Raw genomic sequence first — 20565 nt, forward strand, 5'->3', positions numbered from 1 at the left:
AAAAAAAAAAAATACAATGCAAATACACTTATATGAAAAAAAAAACATTATATCAGGACCTAAAACATACACTAAATTGTCAAAATTATTGGGACACCTATATACAATATGCAGCCAACGGACCTCAGCAATCTGTAGTAGGAACATTGATTAGGGTAATAGCATTGATCTCCACTAGCCTCATGTAACATGTTCCCAGTTTCATATTGTCTTCTCCAGCATATCCCCAGTAGGGTTGCCACCTGTCCAGGATTCATCCGGACAGTTCGGGTTTGGAATCATGTGTCCAGGTCTCAGACTGCCAGAAACCCGGACACATTATTCAGACCAGACCAGACTATGGCTTCCAGATGCATCTGGATGAGAGGTGCTGACTGCCAAGGGGTGAGTGAGCTCACCATCCATCCCTGTCTGTGACTGAAGTCTCCCTCCTTCTCTCTCCTGCCTCTGAGTGAGTACACTAAGGTAATTCAGGGTTCTCAGAGTACCCCTTACATCAGCGTTCCCCTTTAGACCAGAGGCCACAGTATTTCCCCTTACATCAGAATCCTCTCCGTACATCAGAGTTCTCAGGGTTCCCAGAGCATCCCTTATGTTAGAGTCCCCAGAGTTCTCACTTACAGCAAAATATATGTAAAGTTTATACTATAAAAAAAATGTAAATAGCTGTGTACCGCTAAAGTGTTCGGGTTTGACGTGAAGAAAAAGTGGCAACCCTAATCCCCAGCCAACACGGTGTCCTATCCTCACTCTCTGACCCTCATATGCTCTGTTAGGTGTGCAGTTTTTGACAGTCCTCTCCAGCATTACATACTTTGAACATTATGTGCAGCCCATTGGTATTGTTAGGGGCTGCATTTGAGGCCCCCTATAGCTCATAAGTTGACAACCACTGCTTCAAACCCTCCTTTATATGTGACTGAGACGGGTGTCAGTCCAGGCACCTGGCGGATCCAGACTTTAGCCGCGTACACACGGGCGGACTGTCTGGCCAACTAAGTCCGTCAGACAATCCGACAGACAGTCCGTCCTACTTTTGAATGAACGGACTTGACCACACACGATGAACAGACAGTCCGTTGAAAGCTTGCGCGATGACGTGTACAGCACGTACGACGGGACTAGAAATACGACGTCCAATACACTGCAATGCAACCTTCGGCCGTGTAAATCCTTTCTGAGCATGCGCCATACTTAGTCCGTCCAACTTGCCTACTCACGAGCGGACTGTCCGCTGAAACCAAAGTTGGACGGACTATATTACGGAAATTCCGAAAGACTTAGTCCGCCAGACTGCACGCTGAAAAAGTCCGCTGAAGCCCACACACGAGCGGACTGTCCGCTGAAAAAGTCCGCTGAAGCCCACACACGAGCAGACTGTCCGCTGAAAAAGTCCGCTGAAGCCCACACACGAGCGGACTGTCCGCTGAAATGTGTTTCAGCGGACTAAGTTGGACAGACAGTCCGGCCTTAATTGTTGTGATGAGCGGACTTCAGCCTGCTCTCTGCTGAAAATGGGTCATAGGAGTGCAAAAACTAATTGCACTCCTGTGATCCATTGGAGAAGCCCAGCCAAATGAGCTTTATTTGCTAGTATTTTGCACTGGCTGTGATGAGGGTGGAGAAGTGGTATAGCACTGGAGAGGTGAGTATCAGTGGGTTTGGAGGTCTTTCTGTACCCTGTCACTTGAGCCTGAACAGGCATTCTTGTTTGTTGCGTTTTGTCAGAAAAGTAATTTATGATATGATGGGACAAAATATACAAAATTTTAATATATCAATTAGAATATCCCAAGTCCTGTGCTATCTTTTAACTCTTTTTTTTTTTTTTTTTCTTGCGGTGACTCTCAAAACTATTTCATTTTTCCCATGTCAATAAAACAATGAATAAAACCTAATAATATAATAACTGAAAAGCAATATTGCCCATAGAATAGGCTTGATGACCAAACAAGTATAGCTACATTCTGTCATTTTATGTTAGAACTTGTATTTTTTATTTTTTTTGTTAGTATGGAAAGCAACACACAGAAGGAAATTGCGGCGATGAGGCTATGTGAAGGCCATCCTAATATAGTAAAACTGCATGATGTTTACCATGACCAGGTTGGTAAAAGCCTCTATATCTTGTTTTCTGGCTGTTTAATAGTTTTACCAGGTAAGACAAGATCTGCATGGGTCATAAACACGCATTATCGGATAGAGGGAGCATGCATGTTTATTTTGCAGTCATTGTATAGATTTTCAAGATCTGACTGCCATCTCGGAAAACCCATGAAAGTGAGACAGTAGAACGGCAATATATCATGTGGTTGTGGTTACAAAAGGAGGATGACCATACAATAAATAATATTGTTATTGTTTTGTTAATGTTCAGATAAAATGTGTGAGTAAGGGCCTGCTGCTCCAGAATGGAATCTGATTTATTAGTTTTTTGAATTTTGGGAGATAAGAAGCTTCCATATTGGATCCATGGTAAAGATGGGGCAGCTGCGGTATACAGAGTCAGCTTCCACTTTCCAAAGAGCTTCTCTTAAAGAGGAAGTAAACCCATCAGGTTTTTGTCTCCCTGCAAAGGTAAAGCACAATGGGCTACTATGCATCACAGGAGCCAGCGATGTCACCGCTGTCCCCTGTAGCACGGAGCGTCCATCTTCTTCCGGGTATCGCTGCTCCGGCCACTCACATCGCCGGAGCAGCGGTGACGTCACTCCCGCACATGCGCACGTTAGCAGCGGCATGCCCAGTGCGTCTGCGCGTCGCTGTCTACCGCGCATGCGCGGTAGACAGCGGTGCCTGTCTTTTTGTAAATTTCTCCTAAACCGTGTAGGTTTAGGAGATATTTCTTGGACCTACAGGTAAGCCTTAATCTAGGCTTACATGTGGGTCAAAGTGGTTTGTAAGGGTTTACAACCACTTTAAAGTGAAACTGAAGTCTCTCTTTCTTTTTTTTTTTTTTCAAAAAAACAACAGGTTATACTCACTTCTGTCCTGTGTAATGGTTTTGCACAGAGCAGCCCAGATCCTCCTCTTTTCGGGTCCCTTATTAGCACCCTTCTCTCCCGTTGAGTGCCCCCACAGCAGGCAGCTTGCTATGGGGGGCACCCGAGCCGCTGCTCTGTGTGTCCATTCAGACATGGAGCCGCGGCCCGGCCTCGCCCCCTCTCTTTCTCCTGATGGGCTCACTGACTTTGACAGCAGCGGTTGCCAATGGCGCGTCGCTGCTGTCTCAGCTAAAGAGGAGGAAGAGTCCTGGACAGCAGGGTCACTCACACAACATCACTGGATCGGAGGAACTCGGGTAAGTATTTGATGGGCTCGGGGGGGTTGCTGCACACAGAAGGCTTTTTATTTTCATGCATAGAATGTATAAAGATAAAAAAAAAGCTTCTGCCTTTACAACCCCTTTAAGTGAACTTTCCCTCCCAAGTGTGGGTTTACGAGACAACCCTATGGACTTTTAATGTTTTCTACTAGCAAAATTGACTGTTTATTTGACTTTTATGCCACCCACTAACCTCCTATGCTTCTGCACTATCCTATCTATGCTTCTTTGCAGACCATGCCTGCGGATGCATTTTGCCCCACCCGCTGGGGCTTAGTCTTCTATTACTAAGCCCTCGGTGGGTGGGGGGAAACGCATAGGTGTGGATCTGTGAAGAAGCATAGGCTGAGGCCATTTCCTACTCTGAACTTGTATGGACTGATTGAGCAAAAGTGACGTTCAACCCACCTCATTGCATGCAATTGCGGATGAATACAGGGACTCGCTGGCACCCTGTTTCTCAGGATCTAAGGCAGTATCTTCTCTTTTGCTTGAGCAGAGCTCCAAGCTTTACAATATGGCTTGTGATGCAGTTATATATGCTAGAAAGTGTGAGCTAAGGTGAGCCAATGTTCAGTGCCATCTTCTATCTTTAGTGAACAACATGTCAAACATGTCTGTATGCTGTTGTTATTGCACTGGGCATATTACACCATGCACTCTTTTAATATATTAGCTTAAGTGTTGGCTGATACATGGTGTTTTTTTTAAGTACACGTTTACCCATTTAACCAGATGCTGTATGTGGGGGGAAGCATAATAGTTACCAAAAATATATATATTTTTTCCTCAGCTTCATACCTTCCTAGTGATGGAGTTGCTGAAAGGAGGGGAACTGTTTGAACGCATCAAAAAGAAGAAATCATTCAGCGAGTCGGAAGCCAGTTACATCATGCGGAAACTGGTGTCCGCAGTCAGTCACATGCATGATGTCGGAGTTGTTCATAGAGACCTAAAACCAGAGGTACGTGTAATAATAATAAAAAAAAAAAAAACGGCCGAGGGCGTTATAACCTATGCTACTAAAGTTGTATGTGTCCCCTTTTGGGAGATCTTCCCTCATATGCTGGATTGTCTGGCACCTGTCACCTGCACAGAATGAGGAGGGAAATCCCTTCCAAATGTGATACAGGCAGCAGCAGAAATCTGACATTTACCCAGAAATGGTTGTTTATTTCTGTCTGTGTCACCTTTTGGAGGATATTTCCTCTCACTACCTGCTTTGTCTGGTATCCATCACCTGAGTGGAAACGAGAGAGAAATCTTCACAATGAGAAAGCAAGAGAAACCTGATAAAGGTTCTAACTCTTCCTCACTCTTTTAAGCTTTTAACCACTTGACCTCTGGAAGATTTAGCCGCCCCCCCCCCCCCCCCCCCCTTTCATGACCAGGCCATTTTTTGTGATATGGCACTGCATCACATTAAACACTTAAAGAGGTGTTCTACCCAAAAGTGGAACTTCCTCTTTAAGCACTCCTTGCCCCCTTACATGCCACATTTGGCATGTCGTTTTTTTTGGGGGGGGGGGGGGCAGTGGCTACCTTTTTAGTGGGACTTCCTGTCCCAATTCTTCTATCCTTATCTCAGCCTCCTAGGTGATTCCTCCTCTCGCCCTAAGCGGCCCCTCCCCGCCAGCAATCTTCTGGGACACATCACAGGTCCTAGAAGAATGCCTGGCCAATAGCAGAGTGCAGCGCTACACGTGCATGCTCGGTGATGTGCCCGGCGGTGAAGCCGAAAGCTGTCATGGCCGGCTGCCCACAGTTGCTATGACAGTGCTGCGGAGAGGGGGGGAGAGGAGCGAGGCTCCAGGCGCCCCCCTCTCCGCTGGATTGTGGCACAGGTAATTGTCTGTCTGTTGAAAGTGAGCAGCTACAAAAAGTAAACAAAAAAAATGTGTGAAACTCAGTTTTAAGGACCAGCCGTCGCAGTTCTACTGCGGCAATGTGTCTCGATCTTGCAAATTGTAGGTATACATCGGCTCGTACATGGCGAGTTCTGGGTGCACGCTCCCATTGGCCTGCGGGGGGAACCAGTCAGCGGGTCCGGCAGACTCGATGTCCCCTGGCGACCCGTGATCATTCCTCGGAGTGACAGAACGGGGATCTGCCTGTGTAAACGAGGTAAATTTCCATTTTGACAGGGGAGATCACACAGATATCCTGTCTTTCAGCTATGCAGGAAGATGGATCTGTGTTTTTCCCCAGTCACACAGTCCCCCGTACAGTTAGAACACACAGTGAGGAAACACATTAACCCCTTGCTCGCCCCTGATGTTAACCTATTCCCTGCCAGTGTCATTAGTACAATAGCAGTGCATATTTTTTTAGCACTGATCACTGGTTCCCAAAAAAGTGTCAAAAATGTCAGTTAGGTGTCCGTTCTGTCTGCCATAATGTCGCAGTCCTGCTAAAAATGACTGATCGCAAAAAATGGCCTAGTCAGGAAGTGGGTAAATCCTTCCGGGGCTGAAGTGCTTAACTGACAATTGCATAGTCATGCCTCGATGTACCAAAATAAATTGTTTTTTTTACAATTAGAGCTTTCTTTTGGTGGCATTTGATCACATCTGCGTTTTTTTTTTGTGCTATACACAAAAAAAGACCATCAATTTTGAAAATTTAGGTCAATATGTATTCTGCTACACATTTTTGTTAAAAAAATCCTAATAAGCGTATATTGATTTGTTTGCGCAAAAGCTATAGCGTCTATAAACTATGGGATATTAAAAATTTTTTTTTACTAGTATTGGCAGCGATCAGCGACAGTGGGACAGAGATATTGCGGTGGACATTCTGACACTTTTGACTCTTTTTGGGGACCGGTGACACTAATACAGTGATCATTGCTAAAAAATAATGCACTTTGCAATACAAAGAGATAAGGGTACTCTCTTGTACAAGTACTTGGTACAGCAGCCACATATCAAGAATAGGAAATGCTGGATTTACATATTCTTTTAACCACTTTCCGCACAAGGTACGTCATATGACGTCCTTGACTTTGTGCGGGTATATCTGAATGATGGGTGCAGCTACAGACATCATTCAGATATCGTATTTTTCACCCGTCGATTCCCTACATCATAAGAATGATCATAGCGGCTGTTCCACCTCTTGATCATTCTTATGGATGGCGAGGGGGGACGTCCCCCCCGCCGCACTCCGGTGCTTCTACCGACTCACAGCTTCCATCGGTGAGTCTGAGACCGGATCCACCAACCCTGGCTGGTGACCATAGAGATTTCTGGCGGACCAGATGTTCGCCGAAGTCTCTATGATCGTTCGGAGGCCGGGCGCAATGTTATGAGGTCACGCTCGGCCTCTGCATTCAAACAAATGGCGCCACCTTGGCTGGGAAGCCGAGATCGTTTATTTATTTTTTCTTCCCAGCCTAGAGGTGAGATGTGGGGTTTTCTTGACCCCATATCTCACTAAAAAGGACCGATCGTGCCATATTCCTATTACAAGGGATGTTTACATTCCTTGTTATTAGGAATAAAAGTCATCAAAATGTTTTTTTTTTTAAAGTGTCAAACTAAAAAAAAAGAAAAGTAAAATTAACAATAATAAAAAAAGAAAAATGTAAAGCGCCCCTGTCCCCGTGTGCTTGCACTCAGAAGCAAATGCATACGTAAATCCCGCCCACGTATGAAAACTGTGTTCAAACCACGTGTGAGGTATCGACGTGAACGTTTAGAGCGAGAGAAATAATTCTAGCCCTAGACCTCCTCTGTAACTCAAAACATGTAACCAGTAAAAAATATTGAAAGCGTCGCCTATGGGGATGTTTAATTCCCGAAGTTTGCCGCCATTCCACGAGCGTGTGCAATTTTGAAGCATGACATGTTGGGTATCTATTTACTCAGCGCATCTTTCACATTATGTAAAAAAATTGGGCTAACTTTACTGTTTTTTTTTTTTTTTTAAAGCATTAAAGCTTTTTTCCCCAAAAAAAGTGTTTAGAAAAATTGCTGCGCAAATACAGTGCGAGATAAAAAGTTGCAATGACCGCCATTGTATTCTCTAGGGTCTTTGCTAAAAAAAACATATATAATGTTTGGGGGTTCTACGTAATTTTCTAGCAAAAAAATTATTATGAATTTTACATGTAGGAGAGAAATGTCAGAATTGGCCTGGGTGGGAAGTGGTTAAGAAAATGTTTTTTCTTCTTTGAGGAGATTTATCCTCACTTGCTGTTCTGTTTCACCATATAATGCGTCAAAATCCGGCCTGTGACTGAACTGTCATATCCTTTAACTATTCATGAAGGCTGTAAAATGTGATATAATTGTGGGGTGTTAAGCAGTTCTTCCTGTTTTGTCATAGTTTGTTTTATTGTGTTTTGTTTCTCCCTCAGAATTTTCTTTTCACAGATGAAAGCGACAGTTCAGAGATAAAAATTATAGATTTCGGTTTTGCGAGGTTAAAGCCTCCGGATAACCAGCCTCTGAAAACACCCTGCTTTACTCTGCATTATGCTGCACCAGAACTCCTGAATGATAATGGCTACGATGAGTCATGTGACCTGTGGAGCCTCGGGGTCATTTTAGTGAGTAGCAAAAATAACAAAGGATATTGGCTTTGTGCTACAATGAATTCTAGGGAGAAAGATTTAAAAATGGTTGCCCAAAAAATTTGAATTTTGTTTACAGCCTAAGTGCCGACAAAATCCAAAATGTACAAATCATCACAAGGGACATAACGTAGTCAGTAGGATGTGTCCCTTGTGCTGATTCCTCTGTTGTTAGTAGTAATCTTCCTCTGTCCTGCACCCCCCCCCCATCACCACAGTGCTGTGGGAGGTCAATACAACTAAAGGGCTGTCGTCAAGAGAGCCTAATTATGCCCACCCTTTCTGCCCAGCTCCACCATTCAGAAAAGTAATACTACAGCATCTATGAATGGAACACAATCGAAGAATGGACAGACAGATGACTGACAGCTCTGCCCCCTCCATTCATAGATCATGTTCCATTCATAGAAGCTGTAGTAAACGAAGGGAGTAGTTGGGCAGAAAGGGTGGGCATAATCAGGCTTCCTTGATGAATGCCTGTTTTCGTTGGGTTAACTCCCACTACACCAAAAGATTATGTCGACAAAGGTTGGAGTGGGAGCAGGGTGGAGGAAGATTACTACTAACGGCACAGGAATCAGCACAAGGGACACATCCTACTGACTGTCAGTTGTGTTTCTTGTGCTGATTTTTCCATTTTTTTATTTTGGCTGCACTTAGACTTTAAAATCAATTTGGTTTCAAATAGATGTTGATGATTGTAAACCCTTACATTTACCTGGTGAAGGGACTATCCTCAGGTGATACACAGAGATGAAAAAAAATCCTCCTACATAAGGTATATCTGTCTATCTGCAGTCTGCTCTACATCCATTCAAAGTACAGATGAAATAAGCTTCTCTGAGCCGTCAGAAAAAAGACAGCGAAGAGCTGAAGTTATACTCTGGAGAGCTCTGAGAGCTGATCGGAGGGAAGGGACACAACCCCCTTCACACAGCTCACAGGAAGGGAGCTGAGGCTGTCAATCTGCTGGAGGTCCCTCCCCTGTCACCATTTTTCTCTTGGTGTCAGGAAAACATTTCAGAAGTGACTCATACTGATGGCAGAAATGACATTTAGTGCTCTGGATTGAGACAGATTGAGTACACACGATATAGAGATATGCTTTGTTCATATTTCATGTTTGAGCTTTACAACCACTTTAAGAAATAATAAGTAAATAAGTAATAGAAAAGATATCAGTAGCACAAAAGTGTCTACAATCCCAGCGCTCAAATGGGAAAGTAAAATCAATGCATTAAAAGCTGCTATTATATGAATAAAACAAATGATAAAAATATGCAGAGATAACAAAAGGGGGAAATTATCCCAGCATTAATAGCACTAGCAATAAGCCTGAAAGTATACAGTTCAATACATATACAGGATAAATAAATCATAAACAAAACCATATAAAATATGCTTACAAGAAAAACAAGTAAAATCAGAAATACACATAATCAGACTGTACGGCACATCGCTTGTCACTCTCACCGCTCCTGGTGTTACCGGGCACGATGAGACCCGGGATGACAGACAAGAGAGCCGCGTGGTCACAGACTAACGCGTTTCATCTTCACGTCTTAAAGAGCACAGGAGTCCATCGCTCATTTTAAGGAAATATCAGGTTATAATGTTTTTCATCTGTGCCGACCCATGAAGGATCGGATCCCAGTTTAGAAATTTATTTTATGGTGTATAGAGATACAAGGCTCATTTATCGCCGGTGTGTGGTAAATGCATTACCAACGGGGGTTCATTTGTGCACGAGATGGTTTTCCGGTGATGGTATTCAGGCTTTGAAGGATTTCTCTTAGTTCTGATAGATCACGGAGCAACTCTTCTACCATAAAGACCTTTATGGATATTTCCACACACGGACTTATGTTTTGTTTATGATTTGTTTATCCTGTATATGTATTGCACTATATACTTTCAGGTATATTGCTAGCGGTAATAATGCTGGGATAATTTCCTCCATTTTTTATCTCTGCATATTTTTAGAATAAGTAAATAAGGTTGCAAATATAGATCCTTCCTAAGTAAGCCTGATTAGGTTTTATCACATAGACCAGCTAAACTTACTGCATACACTTTATTTTCTTAGCTGTGTATTGTATGTAAAAGTCATTTCATGCACATTATTACACAGCTGTTCTTACTAGCAACATTAAAGTGTCTGTTTTATTGTTATAAAAAAAAAAAAAAAACACATAGGGTGCAAGTCCTTCCCTTTTTGCTCTCCCTCCTGCTGAAGTGCTCAAGGCAATATTCTGTGTATTGTGCAGAGGGTAAGGGGGGCTGTGTATTGTGCAGAGGGTAAGGGGGGCTGTGTATTGTGCAGAGGGTGGGGGGGTGGGTGTATTGTACAGAGGGTAGGGGGCTGTGTATTGTGCAGGGAGTGGGGTCTGTGTATTGTGCAGGGGGTGGGGGGCTGTGTATTGTGCAGGGAGTGGGGGGCTGTGTATTGTGCAGAGGGTCGGGGGCTGTGTATTGTGCAGAGGGTAGGGGGCTGTGTACTGTGCACATTCGATTTTAGTTAACTGAAATAATTTTATTCGACTAAAATGTACTGGAGGTTTTTATTCGACAAAAATATGATAACTTAAATGGGACTAAAACTAAATGGCATTTTAGTCAAAGACTATAACTAAAACACTTGCAGAAGACTAAAATGGGAATAAGGCCGCGTACACACGGGCGGACTGTTCGCCCAACCTTGTTCGGCAAACAGTTTCATCAAACAGTCCGCTCAAAATTTGCATGAGCGGACTTGCCCACACACGAGCGGACTGTTTGACGAACAAGGTTGGGCAAACAGTTCGCTCAACTTTTGAAATGAACGGACTCGCCCACGTAAGGCGGAGGCAAGTCCGCCCATTTCGAGTGCGTGTACAGGTAGGCGGGGCCCGCGAAGGAGACGTCGCGGGCTCCGCCGCCTGGAATGGGCTTAAAGGGGAACCCCAACGCCGAAAAAAATCGGCGTGGGGGTTCCCCCCAAGTCCACACCAGACCCTTGTCCGAGCACGCTACCCGGCCGGCCAGGAAAGGGGGGGCGAGCGAGCGCGCCCCCCCTCCTGAGCCGTACCAGGCCGCGTGCCCTCAACATGGGGGGGTGCCTTGGGGAAGGGGGGGCCGCGCGGCCCCCCCACCCCAAAGCACCTTGTCCCCATGTTGATGAGGACAAGGGCCTCTTCCCGACAACCCTGGCCGTTGGTTGTCGGGGTCTGCGGGCGGGGGGCTTATCGGAATCCGGGAGCCCCCTTTAAGAAGGGGGCCCCCGGATACCGGCCCCCCACCCTATGTGAATGAGTATGGGGTACAATGTACCCCTACCCATTCACCTGTGAAATAAAGTACAAATAAAAACACAACACAGGGGAAAAAAATATTTTATTGCACAGCTCCGGGGGGTCTTCCGTCTTCGGGGGTCTTCTCGCCGGACTCCTCCGCTATGTGTGTGTAGCTCTTTTGCTAGCGGAGGAGTCCGGCTTTCTTCCTCCCCGCCGCCGGCCTCTTCTCCCGACTTCGGGGGTCTTGTCCCCCTCTTCGGTTCTTCTGCCGGGCCACCGCGCCTGGTCCGGTGGCCCGGTCTTCTGTCGCCGTCTTCCGTTCTTCTGTCGCCGCCTTCGGTTCTTCTGCCGGGCCACCGCGCCTTCTTGTAGCTCTTTTACAGGCGGTGGCCCGGTCTTCTGTCGCCGATGTCGTCGCCGCCGCCGCCGACTTCCGTTCTTGTTCTTCTTGTTCTTCTTGTTCTTCTCCAGGAGATGTTGACACGTCGCTCCCTCCGGCCGGAATGCCAGAGCCGCGCTGTGCGGTCACTTATATAGTGACAATGGGGCGGGGTCACATGGTATATGTCACATGGGTTGGTCACATGGGTTGATGTCACATGGGGACTATGACATCGTAAGGGGGCGGGGTCACCATGTGACCAACCCATGTGACATATACCATGTGACCCCGCCCCATTGTCACTATATAAGTGACCGCACAGCGCGGCTCTGGCATTCCGGCCGGAGGGAGCGACGTGTCAACATCTCCTGGAGAAGAACAAGAAGAACAAGAAGAACAAGAACGGAAGTCGGCGGCGGCGGCGACGACATCGGCGACAGAAGACCGGGCCACCGCCTGTAAAAGAGCTACAAGAAGGCGCGGTGGCCCGGCAGAAGAACCGAAGGCGGCGACAGAAGAACGGAAGACGGCGACAGAAGACCGGGCCACCGGACCAGGCGCGGTGGCCCGGCAGAAGAACCGAAGAGGGGGACAAGACCCCCGAAGTCGGGAGAAGAGGCCGGCGGCGGGGAGGAAGAAAGCCGGACTCCTCCGCTAGCAAAAGAGCTACACACACATAGCGGAGGAGTCCGGCGAGAAGACCCCCGAAGACGGAAGACCCCCCGGAGCTGTGCAATAAAATATTTTTTTCCCCTGTGTTGTGTTTTTATTTGTACTTTATTTCACAGGTGAATGGGTAGGGGTACATTGTACCCCATACTCATTCACATAGGGTGGGGGGCCGGTATCCGGGGGCCCCCTTCTTAAAGGGGGCTCCCGGATTCCGATAAGCCCCCCGCCCGCAGACCCCGACAACCAACGGCCAGGGTTGTCGGGAAGAGGCCCTTGTCCTCATCAACATGGGGACAAGGTGCTTTGGGGTGGGGGGGCCGCGCGGCCCCCCCTTCCCCAAGGCACCCCCCCATGTTGAGGGCACGCGGCCTGGTACGGCTCAGGAGGGGGGGCGCGCTCGCTCGCCCCCCCTTTCCTGGCCGGCCGGGTAGCGTGCTCGGACAAGGGTCTGGTGTGGACTTGGGGGGAACCCCCACGCCGATTTTTTTCGGCGTTGGGGTTCCCCTTTAAGCCCATTCCAGGCGGCGGAGCCCGCGACGTCTCCTTCGCGGGCCCCGCCTACCTGTACACGCGCTCGAAATGGGCGGACTTTCCGAGCGGGAACAGTCCGCTCATTTCGAAAGTACAGCGGACAAGCCCACACACGGGCGGACTGTTCGCTCAAACACAGTTTCAGCGGACAGTTTTTCGGAATTTCCGAAAGACTTTGTCCGTCCAACTGTCCGCTGAAACTGTCCGCTGAAAGCCCACACACGAGCGGACTGTCCGCCCAAACACTGTTCAGCGGACAAGGTTGGGCGAACAGTCCGCCCGTGTGTACGCGGCCTTAAACTAAAATGCCATTATAGTCCTAAGACTAAAACTAAATCGAAATTTGCTGCCAAAATTAACAGTGCTCACCACTGCAACTTTGCTCTTGCTAGAGACTTGCCACCCAAGTTTATTACAAATTGGAAAAGTGTAAACTAGAACTTGTGCTTCAAGTGCTCTGCAAGTGTACAACTTGCCAGTGAAAATGGCAGAGAGTTACCAGACTTACAATTCAACACTGCCACAAATTTGTGTCAATTTATCCTTGCTATCTGAGGGGTGACTGGCTGTGTGCCATATGCAGGGCTGGCACAGGTATTCACTGGTGTGTACATTCCTGTGCCAGTTGATCTCTTTGTTGTCTCTGTTGGGATACACAACTACACGGACACAACAGCTGTGTCCCGGTATGACATGCAGGTGAGTGTGGGTCCCTGAATGCACACAGGGTGAGTTCGGGAAATCCAATCCCACATGTCATAGCGGGACACAGCGGCTGTGTCCGTGCAACCACATGCTCCATTAGACAACAATGCCCCATTAGGCAACAATGGGACGCCGGCACAGGGGATGCACGCAACACCTGTGCATCCCCATGCCGGTAAAAAATGTCCCTGCACAGGGCTTGCATCTAATCGCCCTGTGAGATTTTTTTTAGTCTTGCGGCATTAAATGATCAATATCAATATATAATCCATATCAGCATAAAATAATACATATCAATAATCCATATCCAGAACCCGCGTGTCATATTGGAACACAGCAGCTGTGTCCATGCAGCCGCGTGTCCCAACGGACAATGGGGTCCCGGCATGGGGATGCACACAAGACCTGTGCATCTCTGTGCCAGTAAAAGACAGCTTTGCACAGGGCATGCAGCTAATGGCCTGGTGTGAACAAAGTCTTGCGATATAAAGAATTCCATATCGGAGCTATATACCAGTACATTTTTTGCCTTGTTACCAAGTTTACTATCCCATTAGTTTTTTTTTTTTTTTTTTTTTATCACAATATGTTTTATTGAGAAAATACATGGTACAGAAAAAAAGAAAATAATTCAGTACAGCATGTCAATCCGCTATATCAGACTATATACTCATATACAACTTACAGTTTAGAGATATCTGTTACAAAGACATATTGCATCTGTAGCCTATCACGTTTGACAATTCTCAGCCCCATATACCATATCATTCTGCACAGACTGATATATGAACTTGTGTGTTATGTATAAGTGTTTATATAATGTGACCTATGGACAGGGCTGGACTGGGACAAAAATTTGGCCCTGGACTTCATCCTGACCGGCCCACTTTAATTTTGCAAACACGCAAAAAACAGTATATAAACTGTACGCAATTGGGCAAAAAAGCCCCTAGAGATCCCCCCTTGCATCAGGGTCCACAGATAGCCCCTCCTTACATCTGGGTCCCCAGAGACCCCCCACTTACATCAGGGTCCCCAGAGAGCCTCCCCTTACGTCAGGGTCCCCATATAGCCTTCCCCCTTACATCAGGGTCCCCAGAGAGCCCCTCTTACATCAGAGTCCCCAGAGATCATCCGCCTTACATCAGGGTCCCTAGAGAGCCAACCCCTTACATCTGGGTCCCCGCAGAGCCCCCCCTTACATCCGGGTCCACAGAGAGCCTCGCTCTTACATCAGGTTCCCCAGAGAGCCCCTCCTTACATCAGGGTCACCAGAAAGAGGGCAGGTAGTGGGCCGGGATTCTGTGGTTGGGGACTCCTGGACTGACTCGGGGCTATGGGCCCCAGATTCGGGGATATAGCCCCAAAAGTCCCCCCCAGCGATGCCACTGGCTGTCACTGAAACCGGCCCACTGAGCCATCGGCCCACCGGGAAACTCCCTATAGTCCTTATGGCCAGTACATGCCTGCCTATGGAGGGACACAGGCAATATACACACCTCATCCATGTTCCAAGGAGTCCCCTGGGGTGCACTCATCCCGCTGGACACTGCAATTCTATTCGGTTTTAATATTCTATAATTCTTAGATTCCAACATCGCCAAAAGCTGTTAAATCAAACTCATTACTGCCAAATATTTCAGCATTAATGATGGACTTGGGCATGTTTGGCTCAAACCCACCAGGAAACCCCCCTCACTTCACAACGCCAATCATAGGCAGTGAGGTATTTCCCAACCTGCAGCTGCACATACACACGCTGCCTATGATCGCTGCCTTCCTGGCGGTACCAGCTGTGCTTTGCTGTTTCTTACCTTTTACTGTTCTCTTTATTTCAGTACACAATGCTGTCTGGTCAGGTGCCTTTCCAATGTCATGACAGGATGGTAACGTACGCCACAGCAGAGGACATCATGAAGAAGATAAAGCAGGGAGATTTCTCCTTTGATGGAGACAGCTGGAAAAATGTCTCACAGGAGGCTAAAGATTTGATACAAGGTGAGCATTGTTAAATTGACTTTATGGATATATTTCTTCTGCAACAATTCCTCTTGCAAAATTTTGAGAAAAACGGACTGTTCGTTTTTAGATTTCTAAAAATGTATAGACTTTGGAACAATTAGCAATTAAAAAGCATTCACTCAAAGAACAGGAAAACACAGGAGAAGCGAGGACAGCAAGAGAGATGGGGCTACATTTTTTTTAAAGAGGACCTATTATTAAAATTCACCATTTACTCTGTGTATTAATGGCGCAGCATTCAATTGTTCCCTTCCCTGGAAGCTGTGCCGACCAGTGTTGAATGTGGTTGGCCCGTTGATAATTTTCTTTCTAATAGTGGCTTACCATGCCTTGTTATGCACTGTATGTCTGTGTACATCCTCATGTCAGAGCCCCTCTTTATGACTGATGACTGGTGGGGGAATTTTCAAGAGGAAGCAGGAGAGGTGGAGTAAGCACAGATCCATAGAATGAAGCAGGAAGATTCTTGCACTGCATAGCCCCTAGGTTCAGCTTTCTCTCCAGCAAGAACATTAGGCAGCAAAGAGTGACCGCACCAAATCTCACTCCAAATCTGGTAAGACTAGCAGAGGCAGCAGTTTCTTCGGTGGTCTCACACTGCAGATCTACATCTTTTGAGTATAAAGGAAAGGACTGTCAAGGCACAGTAAGTGCCCTGCTATAGTTCACATGGAATAAAAAAAAAAAGGAAGATTTTCTGGGGATCTGCTTAAGTACAACTAATATCTCTAGATATTCTCTATAAGATAGCAAACCTCTTCACTATCTTAATCGTACAGCACAGGACACAGGCTGAGTACTCATAGACCCTGGATTATAGGCAGCTACATTCAGGTAAAAAGGCTGACTGCTGACAACACAAGGAAAGGTACATATGCTGCCTGTATTGTTTTGGGAGCCTAATTAGTCAGGGACGGACATCATTTTAACCTGTCGGCACCCACGTTACACATATTGCGGTGGCAAAAGGATTGTTTAACGTCCAGATGCTGCACATGTGCGTCGGTGGGCAGACTCTCGCTCCGCTAATGATCGTTAGCCGGCGGGAAGGGCACCCAATCCTGTGACCACTGTGACAGCCAATCACAGTGGTCACATGATCACCTTTCCTTCCCTCCACCTGGGCATACAGACTCCGAGGGACTCTGGGGCTGGGCAGGGAAGGGGGGTTAAATAGTGGCTCAGACAAGCAGATGGTTTGTTTGTTTGGTGCTATGGAGTTGCTGAAGGAAAGCCCACTTACAATGAAACTCTTTGTTTTTTTTTTATTGCTTTGTTGAAAAGAAAAGTGCAGGATAAACCTGCTTTGACAGTTCCTGGGTGTCCTTGTCTGGGGTATGGTGATTACCAGCACCAATACCAGTTCAGCCTGTCTACTTTGCAATATATAATTACCAACACTTATTTTTTTCAGTCCTCTATTTAAAGGTTCACATCAGGATTTGACATAATACGTTGCTGTCACTTAACAATCAGTTAGGGTACATAAATAATTATAAACTCCAAGTACAAAAGTTTTTCAAACATTCCCATTCAATGATACAATGAAAATTAAGCAGATTTTTTTTATTATGATTTATTATGATATTATGATTTATTATGATTTTTTTATAGGTATCCAAAACATCAAAAAGCCTAGAGTTCCTTTTTTAGGTTATTTTTATTTTTAATTATATTTGTGTTATATTTAAGGTAGATTTAAACATGCGTCTAAATATTCCTTGTCTCTGAAGCCTGATCTGTTTTCGGATCAGGCTTCAGTCACAGTCGTCACTGCAATTTATTGAGCTTCACTGACCGCCCTTTCCTTCCGAACGGGAGCTACATTTTCCGAACGGTAGTGGTTGTCCTTTTCCGGTCGTTCCTGGCAACTCAGGCTTCTCCCCTCTTTACCACACGGCGGGTGTCATGGAATACCAACCCGACGTCTCCCGGACATACACTATAGAACCCCGCTCATCGTGAATAGAGGTACTCTGGTGACTGTTTTGGCGCAGCACTGTCTGATCCCTGGTCATCCCAACTTGAGATTAAAACAGCGCACATGTTTATTAAGTGGACAGCAGCCTGCGATAAGTGAATTGCCAAGTTACTGCAACATGGAACTATGAGTCCTCTATGCTTTGGCTACCTGTTAATAGATCTATAGCCGAGAGTTAACACCTTGTTTCCTGAAGGAAGGCGGCACAGTGTACTATTAATTTTGCTTTATTCCTACTTTTGGATTTTTACTTGACTGTGCAATAAGTACATCCCTCACTGTTGTGCTGGACATTAATGATTTTACCTCTGTGCTTCTCTTTTGATTAAATGTGATATTTTTAATTGATTGTATTTATGTTGAGTTCCACTGAGCGCTGATTTTAAATTGGATCCCTACAGAACACTGATGAATATATATATTTTTTTGTGGATAAAAAGAGAGGAAAAAGTAGTTCTTAATTATACAAAGGACCATCTCTAAATATGAAATAATACTTTTATTTAATGCAAGGACCTGGGATTAGATTCAGGTGATAGGAAAAATAACAGTTACAGGGTAGATTGTGTAATGACCGATGATAACAAGCACTAATAAAATGCAGAAAAATGTGGTCGGGTATGGGGAGGGGGTTATCAGTTTTAAAATACTTTAGTCTATCTTGGTGACTAGCTCCAGTTTATAATAAAATAACAAGTCTAGCAAAATAAACTCTCAGATTTCGCTGTTATTCTCACCCCATCTCTGGCGTTGCGCCACCCAACCGGCCTCCCAAGACTCAGCGCTCTGTAGTCCAGTGCGAGTCCTCTTCTGGACAAAATGATGCCCAAAGTCATCCATGTCTTTCTTACGTCAGCGCTGCCTCCTGCATCTATGCGATCATGAGAGGAAGAGGACCCAGTGCATTGTGTGACTAGCCAGAGGACATCAGTTAAAGGAAAATATGTTAAAGAGAAAACATAACTTACACAGGACGGGGGGGGGGGTCACTTTTGGGAAAAGCATGGAGCCTGAAGTTGGAGTCTGGAGCATGGAGCCTAAAGGAATGTTCACATATATATAACTTTATAGTCAATGCTTGGTTGTGAGTTATAGTATTCTGACCATAGAATGTTGGTTTGTTTTGCTCAGGGCTTCTTACTGTGGATCCTAATAAAAGAATTAAGATGTCAACGCTGAGATATAATGAATGGCTTCAAGATGGCAGCCAACTATCTTCCAACCCTCTGATGACTCCTGATGTCCTTGGCTCTGCTGGAGCTTCCGTACACACACACGTGAAAGCTACTTTTCATGTAAGATCTGAGATACGTTCCTACAGCCTGTATGACAAATGTACTCATTACAGTCGGTAAAGCTGATCTCCAGTCTTTAATGTGGTAAAATGTACACGTATGCAGTCAACACGTTTCAGTTTTTTTTTTTAGTTCATCTCCTTATTCAGGGCTCTGGAACTTAGCTGGTAGGCATCCAGTAAAATCTGTGGGTTTGTACCTTGGACCCTTTAGAGGCTCTTGTTTATCCTGCTCATAAATCCGAGCCTCTAGAGATCCATGGGGTCACCCACAGACAGACTACTGGATACCCACCAACTCTTGCTTTAAATCTCCAACGAGTAGAGCCCTCTGATCCCTCCTGTATTGGATTGTATTATAACTGTATGTCTGCCCTTATGTTGTAAAGTGTAAACTGTTGGTGCTATATAAATCCTAAGACCCATTTCACACTGCCAGCGTTTTTCAGGCGCTTCAGCGCTAAAAATAACACCTGTATAGCGCCTGAAAAAAGCGGCTCCATTCACTCAGTTCACACTGGAGCGGTACGCTGGCAGGGTGTCAGAAAAAGTCCTGCCAGCAAATTCTTTGGAGTGGCGCTGCTCCCCACTGAAATCAATGGGGCAGTGCTGCGATACCGCCAGCAAAATTCCACCCCGCTAGCGGTCGAATAGCGCAACTAAAACAACAGTAAATCTGCGTTAAAAATAGTGCCGCTTTATCGCTGACGCCCTAGGCGGCGCAATGTGAAAGGGCTCTTATATTATGATAGCAAACCGTGGCTGCTTGTGGTGCTCACAGGACTGGAGAAGTTTCGGAACCCCTGTGGGTGTAAGGAGTAAATGGTTTCAGCTTGGGGGGGGGGGGCGTTGGACGGCCAGACATCTACTCCAGCCCTGTGAGCACCTCCAGCAGCTGTGGTTTGCAATCATGGGCAAGTCAGGGACACTGCAGGTATGGATTTGACTAAATACTTACCTTTTAGCCGTTAAATACTGTATAAATGAGACTGGCAGGGAAGGGGTTAACACTAGGGGGCAATTAAGGAGTTAAGTGTTCCTTAGGGAGGTGTTTCTAACTGTCAAGGGATGGGACTGACTGGAGGAGGAGAGAGATTGCTGTTACTGATCACTAGGAACAGCAGCTCTCTCTCTCTCTACTCCCTGGTCAGAACGAGGATCTGTGTGTTTACATACAGTGGTGTGAAAAAGTGTTTGCCCCCTTCCTCATTTCCTGTTCCTTTGCATGTTTGTCACACTTAAGTGTTTCGGAACATCAAACCAATTTAAACAATAGTCAAGGACAATACAAGTAAACACAAAATGCAATTTGTAAATGAAGGTGTTTATTATTAAAGGTGAAAAAAAATCCAAACCATCATGGCCCTGTGTGAAAAAGTGATTGCCCCCTAAACCTAATAACTGGTTGGGCCACCCTTAGCAGCAACAACTGCAACCAAGCGTTTGCGATAACGTGCAATGAGGCTTTTACAGCGTCCTGGAGGAATTTTGGCACACTCATCTTTGCAGAATTGTCCTAATTCAGTTACATTAGAGGGTTTTCGAGCATGAATGGCCTTTTTAAGGTCATACCACAGCATCTCAATAGGATTCAGGTCAGGACTTTGGCTAGGCCACTCCAAAGTCTTCATTTTGTTTTTCTTCAGCCATTCGGTGGTGGACTTGCTGGTGTGTTTAGGATCATTGTCCTGCTGCAGAACCCAAGTTCGTTTCAGCTTGAGTACACGAACAGATGGTCGGACATTCTCCTTCAGGATCTCTTGGTAGACAGCAGAATTCATAGTTCCTTTAATCACGGCAAGTCT

General features: G+C 45.8%; 1 protein-coding gene across 1 annotated transcript in view; it reads left to right on the forward strand.

Annotated features, from left to right (window-relative positions):
• RPS6KA5 (ribosomal protein S6 kinase A5) overlaps positions 1-20565 on the forward strand; it is a 202885-nt gene that overhangs the window by 177649 nt on the left and 4671 nt on the right. The window contains exons 12-16 of the mRNA XM_077466763.1: positions 2013-2106; positions 4119-4289; positions 7686-7877; positions 15302-15461; positions 18598-18761. Coding sequence (XP_077322889.1) covers positions 2013-2106; positions 4119-4289; positions 7686-7877; positions 15302-15461; positions 18598-18761 — 781 coding nt within the window. The remainder of the gene's footprint in view (positions 1-2012; positions 2107-4118; positions 4290-7685; positions 7878-15301; positions 15462-18597; positions 18762-20565) is intronic.

Source organism: Lithobates pipiens, unplaced genomic scaffold (genome assembly GCF_037356315.1).
Source record: "Lithobates pipiens isolate NorthernLeopardFrog02 unplaced genomic scaffold, aLitPip1_a1.2 Scaffold_37, whole genome shotgun sequence".
Lineage (NCBI taxonomy): Eukaryota > Metazoa > Chordata > Amphibia > Anura > Ranidae > Lithobates > Lithobates pipiens.